Source organism: Zootermopsis nevadensis, unplaced genomic scaffold (genome assembly GCF_977971745.1).
Source record: "Zootermopsis nevadensis isolate Lab colony 2312 unplaced genomic scaffold, Znev_1.0 Znev_ptg000022l, whole genome shotgun sequence".
Classification (NCBI taxonomy): Eukaryota; Metazoa; Arthropoda; class Insecta; order Blattodea; family Termopsidae; genus Zootermopsis; species Zootermopsis nevadensis.
In genome coordinates, this window is record NW_028259154.1 from 9,081,968 (window position 1) to 9,101,998 (window position 20,031).

At 36.7% G+C, this 20,031-nt stretch overlaps 1 protein-coding gene across 10 annotated transcripts in view; it reads left to right on the forward strand.

The window, feature by feature from the left end:
- dysc (whirlin protein dyschronic) overlaps window positions 1-20,031 on the forward strand; it is a 250,246-nt gene that overhangs the window by 123,648 nt on the left and 106,567 nt on the right. For 9 of the 10 annotated variants that reach the window (XM_087353900.1, XM_087353899.1, XM_087353902.1 and 6 more), the window contains exons 6-8: window positions 16,040-16,269; window positions 18,379-18,559; window positions 19,168-19,329. In XM_087353900.1, coding sequence (XP_087210026.1) covers window positions 16,040-16,269; window positions 18,379-18,559; window positions 19,168-19,329 — 573 coding nt within the window. The remainder of the gene's footprint in view (window positions 1-16,039; window positions 16,270-18,378; window positions 18,560-19,167; window positions 19,330-20,031) is intronic. The other variant, XM_087353901.1, reaches the window with a different exon arrangement.

Genomic DNA, 20,031 nt, shown 5'->3' on the forward strand with positions numbered 1-20,031 from the left:
AGTATTGTTGTCTGCTATTTATACGATGACTTTCAGCCTCATGGGCTTAATTTATTTCAGATATTGTTAATCAGAAAGAAGTAAATGCAGAAATAGGCAGTGAGGGGTTATTTAATCTGTCTTTTGTCTTTTGGTCTACATTCTGAGGTCTTATGAATTCTATAAGTGAAATGACCTTGAATAATGGAATGCTATTATATTTAATTTAGGATAACGTGATATGTCTTTATACGTTCATGTTCTATTTAGCGAAGCGGTTGGTAGAGTCGGATGGTAAATTTACTGGTTTATATTGAATTGGAAAGGATATGGAAGGAAGCGGCTGCTGACTGATTTGACGTACTATCCCGGCATTTCCGGAAAAAAACCACTAAAAAGTTTAGGACAATTGGCTCCCAGGCCGAATTATAACGTAATAAATTATAGAACCTAATATTGCATTCATTGTGCTACTCTGGTTCTGTGTTGAAATGTTGGGAACAGATTCGTCACAGTGAAAATTTTGCCCCGCCCAAGAACTCTTTTCTGTAGCAGTTAATTCGTAATTAGGCCACTTCCTTGGCCCCTCCTCTATTCTCGGAGTTTCTTTTGCCCATATTGAGCTTGTTAATTTTCAAGTCAATCTCTATTCCTACTTCTGCCTTGCAATAACTATTTCCTTCCTTCGTTCGTAAAAATCCTTATACATAATCTGTTGAACTTCATTGATAAGGTTCTTGTGCACTACGTAAACAAGAAAAAAAAACATATATTTGGGTTAAGCTGGTTTGAGTTAGGTTAGATTAAAAAACTTTCTACAAATATCGCAAATGTGCAAAGGTTTCACATTAATGTAAGTCTTTAATTTTGATTACACAGGGCAACAATTTTTCGCTTTTTTTCGTTAACATGGACAATTTTCAGTGTCCTTTACTAATTTTGGGGCGCTGATTTCAAATGTGACCTTGAAAAACACCTAACACGTAAGAGTTTATTGATGCGACAACTTTTACTTTTTCTCGTTTGCGTATGCAGTACAAAGTTTAGCCTACTACTAATGTCATTTTTATGGGTTTATTTACAAAGCTGCTGGTAGTTTTCTTCCTTTCGCTTTCCGAGGAAACCTTTCACCACAGATACAAAAGATTTCTACGCTGCGAGTTCTTTAGCAGAAAGTCTGGCTTCAAAATTTCCATCGTCCAACAGTTTTCTGATCTGAGGCCCGAAAAAATTCCTTCTTTCAACTTGGCATCACTAAGATTGGGAAAAATTATCCTCAGATATTTGAATCCGTCTCCTTTCTTGTCCATTCCTTTAACAAAATTTTTGATAAGTCCTAGTTTAATATGAAGTGGTGGTGAGAGAACATTTTGTGGGTCAACCAAAGGCTTGAACTTGATATTATTTTTCCCGGAATTAATTAATTTCTTCCCGGCCAGTCTTTCGTTTCATAGTGCCTCTCTCTCGCTCTATTGTCCCACATTCAGAGGAAACAGCAGTATTTAGTGAATTCCGCTTGGACACCGAGTTATAACTTTAAAATCACCGCATAGCTGCCCCTTGTGTTCCTCGTACTTCACACTTTTGATGATTCTTTCAACATTTTCATAGGATTCTTTTAGGCCTACAGAATGTGCTAATGGAACTGAAACTTTTTCATTTCCATTGTGTAACAGCACAGCCTTTAAGCTGAACTTTGACGAATCTATAAATAGTCGCCATTCTTTTGGATCATAAATGACTCCTATTTCTTTCATAAGGCCATTAATGTCATTACAATAGCATGTGCTTAAACTTCAAAACTCACACTTAAAGTGAGGTTATGGGAGACTGCCAGTGTAGCCAACCTGCAAAAAAATCCCTATAGAATCAAGAAATTCCTCATTTGGTAGACGTTCAGACAACATAACACACAAATTGTACGTGATGGAAAATTTTCAAGGTCCTATTTGAATTTTGTGCAAAACATACAATATGAAAACATATTTCATCCATGTTACCGAAACATTGTTGTCCAGTGTTATTATTTGTCTTAATACAACACAATCATTAAATAAAAATATATGGAGAATTTTGTATTTGAATTCACAAACGTTATATTTATTTCAGCAATACTTGTCTATGAGTGAATATCATCAACTTAGCCGTGCATAGAATTCAGCTCCGATTTTGTTTTATTAGAAGTCCTCAAGTGACTCAGAAATGTATTAAACGCTAATTGTCATTTTTATTTAATTTAGGAACTTTCTTTAGTTAGTATACACATGGAATAAATCCTTTGTTTTTGCAGAACGTAAAAACGCAGTGGACTTTCCGGGCACTAAACACATCATTTACAAGTTTTTAAACGCGATTACCAGTGATTCTGATGTTAGTGTTAGTGATGACACTGGCAGCTGGTGTTTTGGTTGTGTTGATTTTGATTTGTGGTGGTGGTGTTGTATACACTGAAAATTATACCTATAATATACAAAGTGAGTCAGAAGTATGTTTACAAACTTCGTGTGAGTGTTCCTGGATCAAAAGTAAGAAGAAATGTTCCTATGAACATGGGGTCGCAAATGTTTCATTTTCCAAATAATAGCCAAAAATAAGTTTTAGTGTATGCATCTATTGCCAAGTACAAGGACAGGGATGTTTCTTTATAACAGATGCTCAAAGGTTGCTCCTCCATTTTCCACACATGCCCGAGCACGACGTACACAAGACTGACGAATTCGTTCGTACACACCAGGGTTTCCTCGAATCATCTGGCATGCATTCTGCACACGTTCCCATAGGTCGTCTTTATTGTTTATGGGTTTTGCATAAACGACGGACTTCAAGTGACCACACAGATAAAAGTCCAATGGAGTCAGGTCCGGTGACCTCGGTGGCCATGCTACTGGGCCACCACGCCCAATCCATGGCTGAGGGTACCGTTCATTAAGTTGATATCTGACGCGACGGGAGAAGTGTTCTGGGGCTCCGTCGTGCATAAACCACATTTGTCTTCTTGTATTCAGTGGTACATCTTCAAGGAGACGTGGCAAGTGTCTTCTTAAGAATCGCCGATATGAAGGTCCTCTTAGACACGATGGATGCATGTGTGGACCAATAAGCATGTCGCCAACAATTCCTGCCCAAACGTTAATTGAAAATCTTTGCTGGAAGCTGGATTCACTTTGACATAAAGTCATTCCTTGAAACTTATTTTTGGCTATTATTTCGAAAATGAAACATTTGCGACCCCATGTTTCTAGGAACATTTTTTCTTACTTTTGATTCTGGAACAAGAACACGAAGTTTATAATAATACTTCTGACTCACTCTGTATATAACTTTACGATTAAAATTTACAGTGAGACAAACAAAGCTAGGACCGTGTTATTAAGGTATACAGGAAGTAAACTAACAAAATGTCAAGGTATTTAAGTTCGTCTCAAAATAAAAATGAGGACAGAATCATTGATTTTTTACGGAGCGGCGTTTCACCATCAGTGAAACAAAATTATATCACCGCCTACTAGAGGCTCGCATCCGATAAAGCGAGAATAATTAAGATCGATCTCTTTTTGCGGTGTACAACTTCTTCCTTCCCACACAGATATTAGCATATAAATACGACATCAGAAATGGATGCAGATCACACTGTTGCTTACGTGGTTTTAATGTCAATTCACCGGAATGTTAAAACCAATAGATTTCTTTAGTAAAGGTTAATTATAACCTTTCATTTACATCCACCGTTCACTTTTCATAGTATTCGGGACAACCAGTGTAATGGATAAAACAGCAATTAATAAAAGTTACTTTTAAATGACCATTCTGGACTTGATTTTCAAGTGAATGTTTTGCCAGTCACTAATTGAATAATTGAATTATTTCCGTAGTGACGTGTACTGTCTTCCGCATACCTCTCTATCAGTATAGAACTATAAATATTGACAAAATTTGGTAGAGAAGTCATTTAGTGAGATCTGAGGTTCTCATGACGGATAAGATGTTGACCTCGTCTGTTGTAAAGCTGTGTGACTTGTATGTAAATATAAGCATTTTCAGATAAACATGTCAGCTTTGAAGATGGAAAAAGTATTTTCATTTGAAACGTTGGTCTCTAAAGGTGCCGTCAGCGTTTTTGGTCTCTGAACTGTGTGAATTGGAACCTCGGAGCGAGTCACTTACCAGAAGTTTACTGGAAGGGATGGCAGCAGGTCGCGTACAGTACACTCCAAATAAAATATCACCACGATATTTAACACAGGAAAGTCGATTTCGCTACACTACACATTACTAGAAAATTAGCACTGCAGAGATTATTAGATAATTTTATCTTATTCACAGCTCTTCGGTCCTCTTCCAATTCTTTCACTCCTGACATATCACTCGATTCATCACTGCCGCTGGTGCTGTCCACTCCATTATCTTCAATTATAATACGTTCAATAGCGTTTTCGATTATGCCTTCTTGCTCATAATAAATTTCTTCTAGTTTCTCCACATGCTGACATTCATTATCTCATTCCTCTTGTCCAATTTCTGGCGACACAGATGCTCGACGACCTTAATTTTAAATGTTGTGTTCGTGCTTGCAACAAATTGTTTTACACCCGCCCAAATAAGTTCAACGGGGTTTAAATCGGGATGGTACGGCGGAAGTCTCAGCACAGTACGTTCTATGTCTGCCAAACTCTGATCAATCAAATAACATTTGTGCTTTGACTTATTTAATTTGATTAAATCGTACAGTTGGGCTTTCAACACGTTGTCACAAAATGGGATGTTAATTTCCAATAGCGAGGCTTTCATTTCGTCCTTCTTTGAGTTAGACGTCGGTGGTTTGTCTGTCTGAGTGTTGTGAATCGAGGCGTAATCAGTGACCAGAAAGGAGATTGCAACGAACAGGTGGCATGTTGTTAACACAGCACAGTCACAAGACAACAATTATCAGGCTTCCACACTGCTGCACTGACACAGACTGTACTGACTGACGAAAACTCCTTCCTTACTTCATTGAGAGGTTCGCATACTGGGCTTTTCTTACAAGGTCAGCGGCCAAAAACGGTGGAGGCTACTATACCTACAAGCACAAGGCGTTATAATCCAGGGGGGGCCAACATCTACGAAGTCATTAAATAACCTTTGTTAATAGTATGAAGTTCTTGAGAGACGGATTTCAAAAGTTAAAATTTTACTCCCCATTTTTATCACCTTGTTGCAACTGTACAGTGGTCTAGGGGAAATTTAATGAGCTGCTTCGCAGAAGTACATTTCCATGTGCTGTTATTCTTTCGCCCTTCTTCTGGGGATCTACGTCGTTTTGAAAACAACTTTATACGAGACTTGTGTTCTGAGCGCATTCTATCGATCGTCTCGGCAACTTCTCCAGCTCTCGAGTTTCGCTTTTTGTATGAATGTACAACTGAAGGAGTTTCTTATTACGCGTAGCCGAATAGCCTACAGGATCACTATTCAAGCAATAGTGGGCGTATTAATTTCGGTGGAAGGAAAGAAAGAGACACGATAATTTCAATGCTGGTCGAACTTGACCTAAAACTTATTTCATGTAAATTATAGCTACCATTAGCAGCAGTTCATTCAGCATACTAATCCATTGTTATAGTTATATTAATTTTATAATATTTTTAATCTTCATCAGCTTATTTGTAACCCTTCTGTTTATCTTAATTTCCATCTTTCTGCTTCTTATTCTTCACACTCTGTTCAACAGTTAATAAATAAAACGTTCTCTAAAACAAGGTTGTTACTCTTCAAAAACTCGTCTCGAAGGCGTGGACAATGCACGGAGAAAAATTTCTACGCTCGCCTTGTTTGCAAGCAGTTATGATCTCAAACATTAAAGTGCTAGTAACTCGTTTAAAAACAATAGAATTTATCTGAATTGTTTGTATAATAAAGGACTTATACGAATAATGGGTTTTTTCCTGCATTGATAAAAGCATTTGTTCTTTAGTTAATGTTTTATGCCTGTAGAGTTATACGTGAAGAAATATTAACTGTGAATGTTATTTTCAGTTGATAACTGTAGACCAGGTACTTGACATATTTAACCACAAGTAGAATAGAATAATATAAAATATAAAATAACATTACAAAATGATGTAAAAAAGTAGACAATTGCAATCAAACAATATTGTTCAGGGGACGGATAATATGATAGCCCAAGTTTAGATACAATGCAATGTATAGTCACTTTAATGTTAACTCATTTTAGCCTAATTTTTAATGTTAATAAAATATAGCAGAGTATAACAGTAATTTAGTAATAGTATAATAATATACAGGCAGTAGTCTGAAGACGGGAAACATTGCCTGAAATAGGTCAGAGCAGATCAGTTATGGTACAGATAAATGTATAGTTACATAAGTATACGAATTTGTTCGTAAATAATTATTATCTGAACACGGTAACTAACGAACATTCGAACTTCATTCTTGTTGGTTTATTTTTAGAACTGACGCACTTAGTTTAATTTCTTATCCATGCATTAGGAGAAAATTTTGTCATTATTTCCCTTGTACAATTTGAAGTCTTCACGGCGGTGAGTTTACGTTTCAGAGGTCCTTGATGCCTCATTCATCAGGGTGACCCCTCAAACGTCGGTAAACTTTTACCAGACTACGCGGCGTAATAATCCAGAAGACAGCTATCTTCATTGTATCCCTTCGAACTTAATTTTCTTTTTGCGAGGAGGAGAAGGTGGTAGGTTGTTAATGAAATGCAAACCAGTTCCTCTCGAATTGCATGCCGGCAGGTAAGAGAAGGTTGTTCGTGCACGCGGACCTGTCATCTCTTATTAGCGATTACCTCGTCCAAGATAACGCAGGACGCTTCATTGTCTCAATACAAAGTGAAATTGTCCCAGGTCATGCGGAAATTTCCTGCACTCTGTTTTGGATCTGAGTTAGTATTTTAATTGGTAGGTTATTTTTAACCGCTGTTAGACTTTGAATCTTATTTCTGGGACCCCTGCCGTGACTCCATTTTACCGATAGTTGAAGATTTATTTTATGTTATCGTTATTATAATTTATAATTATTAACGTTTCATACCGTGATTTAAATTCCACTTGCTTAAAAATAGTAAGGTGTACTGCAATGAGTGAGGAATAATTTCTAAATGTTCTCTTTACAATTTATATCTCATCGGCTTTGATAATCAGTTATTATAGTAATAAACAATTTCCTTGTGTTTCTTTAAATATTGACCACATCTAAAAATGTAGTTCTATTTTAATTAGCTCTGTACTTCATGGCATGGACTAATTAGTATGATGAGCCGGTTTTTTTGAGAATTTCGATAAAGTTACATTAAGTTTTCATGTAAAGTAATATTACAGGCTATATGTACGCACTAAAATTAAATTCGTTCTCAATTGTGAATGTATTCAGAGAATAAGTGGACACATGGATAGTCAGGTAGACGGACAGACACAATCTCATTATGCGCTCATTTAATGCAATTGTGCAATGTAGTTTACTTTTTGTGTCATATCAAAACGTTTAACGAGAAGCCCCACAACAGAAAATAGTACACCTTCTACTAACACGTGACGGTAATTATAAGGGTTAATTTTGAAATTTTCATCACTCATTTGAGGGATCTTACTTGGCAGGCTGAGAGTCTGAAGATCAGCAATCATGAATGAAGTTTTTCGGCGTTCTTAAATGTTACTATAATGCCTTAAATAAGTTAGATTTACTGTAGGATTTTTTCCAGTTAACCATTTTTAATCACTCCCATTTGATGATACATAATATCTGCTGTTTAAAGAGAATTATTAAATAATCTGGATCAGTCATCCTACTTAAAGGACTAAATGCTTCGCGTTTCCCGTGGTATTGTTAGTTTCAACAATATGAGTATAATAATGTTTCTGAAGCACTGCCAGGCATTATCATTGAACCCTGCAGCATGAGTGAACCTTACTAATATTCGAACCCAGTTCTTTCGGAATGCGCCTATAGTATTTGTTCCCATTTCGTAGAATAACCATCACATAGAATACACGACAAATTTGCCTTATCTCATCCAATCATCACTCGACTTCGTCCTTCTACCACATCAAAACTGAATACCATTCTAAAATTACAAACTTCGTTTGTTTCCTTTACAAATCTGCACTTTAGTGATTCATTGGCCAATAAATAGCTAATTCCAGCAGGCAAAACTTTGCTTTAATTTTTAACAGCCTTCTAATACGTGTTTCATTTCCAAGTAAGTCTAGCGGTTAGAATGCTGGCCTTGTAATCCAGGGGTCTCGGGTTCGATTCCCGGCGGTGCCCGAATTTATAACTTGTGTTGGGCTTGGCCGTGGTCTAGGCAACACGGAGTTTTCCTCCGGGTGCTTCCCCGGTTTCTCCGTGGCATCCCATTCACACACAGAAGAAGGCAATGGCAAACTACTTCTGGATCATCTGCCAAGAACGTATATGAACAGGTCCCAGTCCGAGAAAAGGATGGAAGGATCCTGTTCATATGGACCTGTCGTCAGACAGAACACTAAATAAAATAATATGAGATGTTAACGCTGAAAAGAAGTTTGGTTTGTGGCACAGTTAGGGACACGAAACCTACATCTGACCCTTCTGTTTGGGGTTTTCACATAAAGACAGTTACCATTCTACATAATAACACCAATAACTTATTCGCGAAATAAATTGCATTGGAAAATGGTTATATTCTGGATTGTACGGCGCCACAACCCGCATGACAACCATTTTCATAATCGCCGCTGTAAGATCATCAAATTCTACTAAATTGCCATTCATCAGATTACAAATGAACAAAGAAACAAAGGATTTACAAATTTTGTAATACATAATCTTACCATCTGGGGATGTATAAGAAATACAGAATTCATTTTAGGAGTTTCTACAAAACCGACGTCTGATACACTGAAGTGGGAATACAGAACTCAAATTTATTAATATATATACGTGAATATATTGATGCGTATATTTTGTTAGATGACAGAAGCACGATCAGATAAAAGGAATAAAATGGATTCTTTCAGATCACCAAAAAATTGTATGATACTTGAAGTATCGAAATTCAAGCCAATAAATTATTATAATTTAAATCAAACCCCTTGTTTATAATCTGTGGCGTTAATCTGAAGATAAAATCAGTATTACAAGTTTTCCCTTTGTAAAGAAACAGTGATGTCAATATCTCTCCCACAGAGATGCCCACGGTGATGCATCTACTACATTTCTATCAGCCATGCATCGCCCTGCCATCTGGCGAGTATGTTGCGAGTCCATATCGATTTCCAATAGGGGCTCTCGCGCTAGTTGTGTGGGTCGTGGGGTTGTTAACTGATTTTCAAGTATCGCTTCAGCCACACGCATATGCGTGAAAGAAGCTACAATCGATACGCAACTTTGTTTGTTGACATTATGGTTATTATAGATTCCGCTGACCTTACCTACTTTGTAACAGATCAGGGTTTGGCTAACTAGTTTTGCTCGGACAGCATAGGCTATTTTGTAGTCATCGCGAATACGAGAAGACATGAGAAAATTCTGTAGTTAAATAAGTATTAAATTACTAATATGGTATAAATTTATTTTTAATCTGTGTGTTAATGAGGTACTGACCTCTGGATGTGTTACCAAAATACTGTGTCGTCCTCATATTAAAACCACTGCAGTCAACACGCTTGTTTAATAAAACATATTTTTGTGTCTTTATATGCAAATTTTCTTTATACATAGTTTGTTTAATTTATCGAATAGAAGTTTATTATTTTTCTCGGCATATTCTAGATTATTTGCTTAAAGAATTTTTTACAATCGATCACTAAGCTCGATATAAGCTCCCACATCATATTCAATTCGTGAAGTAACAGTTTTCAAATATCTTTCTTTGTTGTTTTAATGTTTCGCTGGGCTTGCAGTTTATTTATCGCCGATACAAATCCATTAATCAGATAGAGGTCCTTCTGTTTCATCCAGATAGCAACTCTGGGAATTCAACTATTTTGTTAAGTGCTTAGTGGACCAAAAATCTGCAGAGGTTGTGGATTAGATTAGTGACAGAACTTTGTTAAGTTTTCAGTGACAAATTTGTAAGCATATAAAATATTGTTCAACAACTCATCAGCGTCAGATGTGATTTTCTACGTGTTGTTTTCTGTGCCTTATAAATACCTTAATTAGTGTTAATTAATTTCTATTAAAAATAAAATTTCATATACAATTCAGTTTTCCAAGCAAGTTTTGTCTGTTTTTGAACCGTAATTAATCATAGGCATCTGGCGAATAATATATTTAAAACCTAAGAATGATAATGATGAAATGCAAATAAACTTTTAAACGTTACAAATTCTCTTATAACGCTAATCACGCTTCAGTAATAAATTGCGTGACCTTACACATTGTTAAATGTATTTTAAAACACATTTAATAAAGTTTTACGTCGTAATTTTTACCTATATTTTATTACATACAGAAATATAAGAGAGAAATTACATTGCCATTACCGACAATAGAACGTCAGACATCCATTACATAGCTCGTTAGTTTTCTGAGTACCGCATTGGCTGAACAGTCAAAATAACATTTCAATCTAATAATATTGTATTATTTAATTTATGATATGTGCTATTAACAGCGTCGTTAAATAAACCATAAATAATTAGTAAATAAATAGATTTAATCACCTAATATTCATAGCGTAGTACAAATAAAAAAGCTCATATATATATTTCTTCAACTTGCAATTATTTATTCTATCATAAGTCGAAATATTAATTTCGAATACTGTGTTCTTTGCTTTACACCAACCAACATTTTTAACTGAATACGAGCTAGTATTTCTGCTCCTTACTTCATCATGAATACAATTTTGATTCTTACCTACAATAATAACTCTGAACTCTACCACATTTTACAATTTTACTATTTACATAATTTTTCCCTGCACTCCGGTGACGAGAAACATAATCTGTTTTGAAGCTGACTGACTGTCTTCTAGGTTGTTGCGCCGTATAATCTGGTAGACGTTTCAGAGGTCCATGCTGCCAGACTACACGGCGCAACAACCCAGAAGACAACCATCTTCAGACTCACCGCCGTGAAAACCTCAAATCCTACATAATTTGTTTTCCCTGGGTTTGTCCTCCTTTATGAGTTGCTATGAATCTTATCTTATAAATGAGCCGGGATAGCTCAGTCAGTATAGTGACTAGCTACGGGCTGGACGACCGGGGTTCGATCCCCGACGGGGGCAGAGGATTTTTCCTCTAGCCTCTGCGTCCAGACCGGCTCTGGGGCCCACCCAGCCTCCTCTACAATGGGTACCGGGGTCCTTTCCCGGGGGTAAAGCCGGCCGGGGCGTGATGCTGACCACTCACCCCCATCTACTGTCGAGGTCAAGGAAGAGAGGAGCTATACCTCCACTCCCCCCAAACGCCTACATGGCGTAAAGTGGGACAAACTTTACTTTACTTATGAATCTTATAATGTTTACTTTCGCTCAATCAACTGTATCATGGGCTTAGACCAAAATCTGACGTATTTAATTTAATTATCTCGTCGTAGTAATGTATTCTAAAGCAAAGATTGAATAGCTATGACCACAAAGCTCTTTCCTATTTTATAGGCGCGAACGTCAATTCCTACTCAAATGTTTGTTCAGCGATCGAGTGGCTTTGTTGTTTTATACATTAATTAAAGAAATGTCTGTAACTTTCTAAATCGTCTTTAACATCGTTTTGGATTTGTTCGAGAGAAAAGAAATCACTGAATTATCAGTTGTACCCTTAATTAATGATCGGCCTCAATAAATAATATTTTGTCCGCTATTTTCCAATCCGTGGTTTTTTATTTTCTATAGAACATGTGCCCATGTTTTCCCTGAGAAAAAAACACTATTAAAAATGTCATATTGTTGTGTTCATTAGGCAAACGAATAAACTATGGTGATTTGTTTCATTTATTTTATTTTATAAATCTAAGCTTTTATATCTGTGTATCTTAGGTTAACTTGTTATTTCGATGAATGGTTTATTCTTCCATCTTGTTTATTCATATAGTAAAGTGAGATCTTTCGTGACAAATGAATCAACCATCTAAACACAATCATCTTTCGGTACCAGATCTGTGGCACCTCAATTCTAGCGGAGGCTTTGAAGTTTTAAAATTAATTTCTGAATAAATTCTCTTCAAGTAAAACATTGTGGAATGCTTTAAAACGCTTAGCAGTTCGCAGAACAAGTACATCACCAAGTAAGAGCTCTTACCCTCTCTCTCCCCCCGTACACCAACGTAGTGACATTTATTTTAGGTTCTGTCCCTTTCTGCCAGGAACATTTAGTTTGCTACACAAATGAAAAATAGAATATGAAAATAACTCCAACTTACAATAAAAATACTTAGTTCTGTATGCAGCTGGACTTTATTAATGCTTTGCGTACTATGCATGATATATACGGTTAGGTAAATTGGACCTAGTGGTCTAAATGCACTTCATGTCCGATAAGATTTGACTCCTGTCAACAGTTAAGGTCGGCGATTTGTGTGTTTTTTTAGGAGTGCAAATTATTTAATCAACTTGGCCTGTTCTCTTTACAATTAAAACTGTTTCTTTCAGCCGTTTGTCCGTTTGTCGGACGTCTCTGACCAGAAAATAATAATGTTTTTAAATTGAAAATTAACACAGAAATGGTTTAATTTGACCAGCGAACTTGAGCATTTAATATGCACTAGTAAGATGAGAAATGTCGCGTACAAAATTTGATTTGGGAAGCCAGAAGTTACGAAACCATTTGGGAGACTTAGGAGTGGAAGTTATTATTAAAGTAGATCGTCCTGATGATGGAAGCAGCAAGAATATCTAAAACGTCTATAAATGTCCACCAAATTTCACGACTCAATAACCCAGAATTACAGCCAACTTTATTGACAGATGTGATGAAAAGGTTGTGAAAGCAAGTGACCTTGACCTGTATTATGGCATTGTGTTTTGATATACAATTATTTACATTGCGAGAGACAGAGAGGCTGGGATCGAACTGATCAACCCGTTTTCTGGCCGAAATTATTATCTGATACCTAACGAGTATGACGTGGTGTTTGTTTGACATCGAGGATATGTTTCTGATCCGTTAAAGTTAACATTGAAACTTTCGGCACCCATCTGTCGCCTATATTTTAGTAGTTGTTCTGACAGAAGTTGGCATGAACTCGTGTACCGATTCCTCTGTTTGATCAGTGACTGCCGAACCATTAATCTTTGTCAATCAAAACGTAAGAGATAGATACATGGTCACTGTGATGACAGATATTCGATTCGTAACACGAGCTTCGTTCCTATACCATAAATCAGCAGGTTTCTGTTATCCTATGACCTTTTCATTTCGAGTTTCTTACTGTCATTGCTGATAAGAGAAATGAACATTGGATTATATTACTGCAAGTCTGGATTGATCTTACTAAACCACACGCAGTTCATAATGAGGGTTTCTTAATTTTTTTCAAATGTTTTTTAGAAGGGTAATATTTGCTTTTTTCAGTTCAGAATATCTGCCTTTTCGTGCGAAACCTAGAAGTTAAAAATTAAAGTGTAACTAGCTTATATCGTAGTTTGAGAGTGCTTGAGAATTGGGCGTACTGAGGAGAATACTCGGTCCTCAGAGTGAGGAAGTTTAAGAATCCCGGACAAACTCGCATATTGATGGGTTTTGTAATTTTTACCGAATGTTATCATGGTGGTAAAATGAGTACATATGATAAAATACAATACATGTTTATTTGAAAAATCTGACCCGAAGAAATCACTTGTATGTCCTAAGCATAAATGTGAAAATAACATTAAAATGGATCTTGAAGGAAGAGGGTTTGATGTTGTGATATGGATTCATCTGAGTGAGTGGATATTAATTTCTCAAGAATTACTTTTTTCCATACAACTGGCTACTCGGGATCTCCTTTGTCAGAAGTTTAATCGACTGTAGGCCTAACCATCTTTGAATTCTTAAATGTACAGAAATCAGTTATTTTGATAACTTTCACGATGTTTATAAGCATTTTGTCATTGATGTTTGGGTTATTTAACAATGCTGTATCATTTTCAGAGATTAACCCACTGAAACTGTGTCCCTTATGAATAAACTTATCTGGCTGAAACAGGTTATTAATGTACACAAATTATTAACAAATTTAAGTGCAGAATATTTATAAAATTTTTAAACATTAGTTTATTTCCTTCCTGAATTTTTAAATAGTACAATTGCTCTGTAGAGCCCACAGTGAATTGCTCCAATATTTTTTTATCTATATTCTGTACTTAATCTATATCCGAAGTATCGAAAGCTTCATACTTGGTTAATAACTGCATTACTGTTTTTATCTTCTGTAGTTTCTTTAACAGATTTGATTTACATATGTGGCAGGACATTCTATGTAACTTTTACCGGTTAAGCTCCAAAATCTCGAATCGGAGGCATATTCATTTAAATAATGATTATTTATAATAATTGTAAACCTCTCTCTACTTCCTATCCTCGATACTTTTGCACTAATTTTACATAGTGGTCCATGTTAGGCTATAAGCAAACATTGATGTTTATGCAGGTCCTGTTTAATTTAAAACAAACAGATCTATGCAGGATACGGCGTATTCTAAATAAACAAGAGAGAAAACTTATTTTGAGTACAAATATTTTCCAAATACCTTTTTGTGGGGAGTATGTATATATACCACACGCCTGTATGTTATTATCGTACTCAGTCGTACACAAATCTCTTAAAGGTCGTGCTCGCGTTCTTAAACTACGTGGTTTGTATTTGTAAGTTCGGAAAGTGCCTCCTCGCATTCTATGTTAATCCCAGCCATATCAGCAGTGCGGGAAATGCAAAATTTTGGCTGGTGGCTTAAAACAGCAGCTCTATCACCAGAAGATGACTGTCTTATGGGTTGTTGCTCCGCTTAGGTTGCTAGAAGTTTACCGACAGAGGTCCTTGCTGCCTCTATTATCAGAGCTATGAGTAAGCCGCGCGGTTTACTCATCGCCCTGATGATGGACGCAGCAAGGACTTCTGAAACATCGGTAAACTTCTACCAGACTACACAGCACAACAATCCAGAAGACAGCCATCTTCAGACTCACCGCCGTGAAAACTTCAAATTATACAGCATTATCACCAGACTATGTATCGACAGGCTTATTATCTTGTCATCAGAAATTCATTATTACTTGAAAGTTCGAAGAGAGCTGGGCGAATGGTGAATTATTAAAAATACAAATCTGTAACTAAAGGCACAAAACATCACTGTTTTAAAGGCAGTGACACAATATTTATTACCGTGCTTGTCAGACATGTGGTTTTTCCTTTATTTTATCAAGTACCTGAGTGCCCTGGGCATTTAGGCAGATGTTTACATTTCGCTGTTCCCCGAAAAATTATCATAGACATTACCATTCTATAGTTATCGTTGAGTACCTAACATAACAAGAATTATCCCTGGATCCAAGAACATCGCCCTTTACAGTACCATCTTAAGTAGCAACTTCAGACGATGTTTGTCAGGATTTTATATATTGTTTCGTAAAAATAGAAAATATCAGTTGAGCATACAAACAAAGAGACTGAGTAACAGGCACGACATGTCAAAAAATCTTTAAAATTATTGAGATCAAAGCTAGACTGTATGTTATTTTCGTATCCCCCTCCAGTAGAACATGAAGTAATTTGTTTAGATTCACAAAAGAATTGAATGTATTTGTTATAAAATGTTTCTGTTATTGTGGGAACTAAATAAATTCACTCGGTGAGATGTGAGATTTCCAAGGCGACGTGTATGAAGATGGCGGTCTTCTGAAATGTTGCGCCTTACAGTCGGGTAGATATTGAAGGACGTTTTAGAGGAACTTATTGCCTCTATCAGGCTACACGATTTCAACGTCCCAGAAAATGACTTTATTCATGATGGAGGTAATAAGCTCCTCTGAAACGTCGGTCATTATCGACAACACTTCACGATACAACATCCCACAATGCATACAGCCATCTTCAAAATCATTGGAGTAACCATTGGCACTGTGTCTTTCAGATCGGCGACCAGATCCTGGAGGTTAACGGACAATCGTTCCTGGATGTGACTCATGACGAAGCGGTAAATCAGCTCAAGTTCCATAAACGAATGACTCTCACAGTTCGCGACGTGGGCAAGGTGCCGCACTCCTGCACGGCGTACGACGACGTGCAGCCCTGGGAGTCTCACAGCCCGGGGTATGTTCAACCGGAACTCTGTGGGTGTATTCATTTACCAGACCTGTGTGGGTACGTTCATAAAGCCACAACTTTCCTGTTGCCTTCATAGAATTTTTATGGCAACGACAGTTTCGGTAAATTAGTTTATAATTTATTATTTGAAGTTTTCGCGGAGACGTAAATCAATAAAAAAGACGAAACCTATGTTTCGGGGACCATCTTTGTCGCCATCATCGGGGTTCTGAACGTGGATGATCGCCCGAAATTTTATAGTTTATAATTATTTCTAGTGTTTCCTGAATATTGTGGGGGGAGGGAATGCTGATATACTTACATTTCTGGGAATAATTGCCCATAACGTTCGTGTACGGTAACTTAAGAACTGTTTTAGATTTGGTGTTCAGTTTTGCTATAATTTGTCCATAAATTCTATTCATGGTTACAATCGGACAGTAGTAACGGGATCCCAAAATGAACACATTCATGAGTTGCTGCGTGCCCAACTGACTAACTGGTTGACATGCCTACTTTCATTACTGAGATTACTTGGGGAATCTGCAGCTGTCCATCTGTCACCTGACGCCAATCGCTAAAGTCAAATTGTGGCAAAAGTTCAAGAATTGTTACACCACGTGTACATTTACTGTCTTGTTTCAGATTTATGCAAGTGTCATTGTATATTTATCTTTATTGTGCTTAAGTTGGTCTATATTTTGGCATAAATCTTTTTGAAGCTCTGGAGGGCCTTTTCGTTGAAATGAGATATATTGGCTTTAGTCTGGTTTCATCAGCAACATCTGGGCACGGTTTTTTCTCTGTCGAAAACATTCCTAGATGAATAACGAATTGAATAACTTCAAACCCATACATATATTCGATTACTGTGACCCAATTGAATCCAAACTTTCTTACATTTACATAATTAGGGTAGCTTTGAAATAAGATATGATAAGAATTGAAGTCTACATAACTTACTAGAAGTCTTTTAATATATTTCTTTAGTATAATAACTCTTCAGGGTAGACGAGAGTGAATCATTTTTTGTTAAACAGTAATACAATCTATTGTAGTATTATCTTCGCAGATCGCATTGGAAGTACAAAATTTATAAAAGCTTTTTATGAAGTAAATTAAATTTGAAATCTTCTTGGCGACTGAAACTAGGTCCCTACCAAACGCACCAACACATAATCGACTTCCTGACTCCAGGCTCCCACTACATTGACTCCTCCTGACCCCACCATAGGCGCCACCACAGCCTGGAATGATTCCAGAATCGCCATCGCTTAAACTTAGTTTCAAATATTTCAGAGTCTTTGCCGAAAATATGAGATTTGAGTTTTCACGCCGATGAATACGATGATGGCTGTCTTCTGGGTTGTAGTTAGCGTTTACCGAAGTTTAAAGGTCCTTGCTGCTGATGATGAGGCAGCATGGACCCCTGAAACGTTGGTAAACTTCTACCAGACTTCACGGCGCTACAATCCAAAAGAGAGCATTCTTCATAACAAAAATATGGTCAATAGACGAGGAGCGTCTTCGAATCATTTCAGCGATGAATTCTTTGTTTGTTGAATGGTTATTTGGACTTAATACAAATTATTGAAATGTTTAAAGCTGAATTAAATATAAAGATTACCCAGAATAATTTAATCTAAGCTAAATTTAGTAAATAATGCCCAAGTATTTATAGGTTTTGTTTTCTACAACAGATAGGAATTCATATCTCAACTGATCATTAAGCAGTCATATTACTACGTTTGTTAGTACAACACACGTGTTTATAGAAGTAAGGAAAGAGACCTATCGGAAGACCAAGGCGTTGATGGGAGGATAATATTAAAATGTGTCTCAGGGAAATATGTTTTGCGAATGTGGACTGGATACTAGTTCAGGATAGGGACTTTTGTTAGGCTCTTGTATACACGTTAATGTATATTTTAACAAATGGCTAGGAGTTTCATGATAACTGAGCGTACATCAACGTATCAGAAAGGTCTCTGCTCCAGTTAGTTGATATAAGTATGTGTAACGATTGGAATGTTGCAAAATTGGAATGCATTGCTTATTCATGTTCATACTGGTATCTTTTAAATTATTAATTTGTAATACTGTGAGCCATCTTAAGAGTTTGGCCCCCAGTAGAGTGATGAAATTGACAAACTGTGCGCTGTGTAGCCGTGGCGCACGGAAGCCCCGCTCGCCTGCACTGCAGATGGTCGAAGAAAAGGCAAGAGTCGTCTTGAAGAAGAGCGAGTTCACCACCTTGGCCTACTACCAGGAGGAGTACTCGGCCAGACAGATGACCATCGAGGCCTTCGTGGCGGTGTTACTTGAACTGCTCAACACACCTGAGAAGGTAAAGGAGGACTATAGAGCGCCTGCCTTGTCAGTGCCCTTCATCCGCACGTACTAGCAATGCCAGTTGACATTAATTACTTTCAGTATACGTTAATTATGCTGAATTTAATCAGAATGAGACCAATTGTTCGGGAGACGGAGAGGAAAATGGTTATAATTACGTGTTCGTGTGTTGGAAATAGGTAAAATACTATTCCGTTACATAAATTTTAGTGCAGGTTAATTATAGACCTAAAGAATTTTATCAAAACCAGGTAGTTTATGATTTGTTCGTTGTTATGACTGAATCGTCCTATTCTGTTAGAATTCGAAAACCAATGTATCTAACACTCACTGTCCCTCACAACTTCAAGCTAAAGTTAAATGCGCCGAATTTTATCACAATTTAAAAAATTCCAATATTTAAGAAAAGTCGTAAAGTATTCATTGTCATCTGTTGTCAATTTTTATAATCCTTTCTCTCTTCATCACCTTCATTGTTTCTTCCCTTTGTTTCATTTTTATTTCTTAATTCCTTCTTTCTCCCTGCTCCCAACCCCCATTTCTCTGTTTCTCTGTCTTCCCAATTCTCTTGCGCTACTGACATGGCAGTTTTCCGTGCCACAGTATACCCTCCTCACCGAACTGCGGGAAGTTGTCCTGCCAGAGGATCGATCCCGGTTCGACGAGCTGGTGTACCGGCGTGAGGCTGAGGGACAACGCTGTCGAGAGTTCAGGGACATGTTGGACCAGCGGGAACACGAACGCCAAGGTCACGCAGTGCCCAGGGTGAGCGATACTTCAAACACAATGCAAATACGAATGTAGGAATCTTTCACTCTGAAATTAATTGTGTTAACTTTGCCATAATATAAACATAGATCAATTATCCATTTCATTATAATTGTTTTCTGTCTCCATTTTGAATGTCATATACGTAATTAGCAATTATCCTACATTAATGTTATTCTGTATTGTAGGATTTCAGGTTCTCACGGCGATGAGTACGAATGTTTGATGTTGTAAAGAAATCATCAGAATTTTAACTAGATATGATATTTATATTATTAGAAAATATTATGAGTCTGTTTAAGTATTTATTGTTGGAGGAATGTTATTTATGTTTGTTATGGAAAACAAAGGCCTTAGAATTATCCCTTGGGGAACTCCATGTTATATTGTCCCCCATTTTCAGAAAAAATTCTGATTTTAGACAATTTTATTTCTATTACCTTTTGTTTTTTGTGTTAGACAGGATCTGAACCATTGTAGCTATTGCTTGAATACCATAGAAATGTAATTAAATTAAGAACATTTCACGATTTAGAGTGAAAAGCTGTTGTCGAAGCACAGAAAATTTTCCAACATGCATTTTTTTTTAATATATTTTAACACATTTTGTTAATTTTAAGGTCATATCGTCCCTGAAGACAAGTTGTTCTGGGACCAATGTATTTTTAGTGTACATAAGATAACTTAATCTGTTGTACA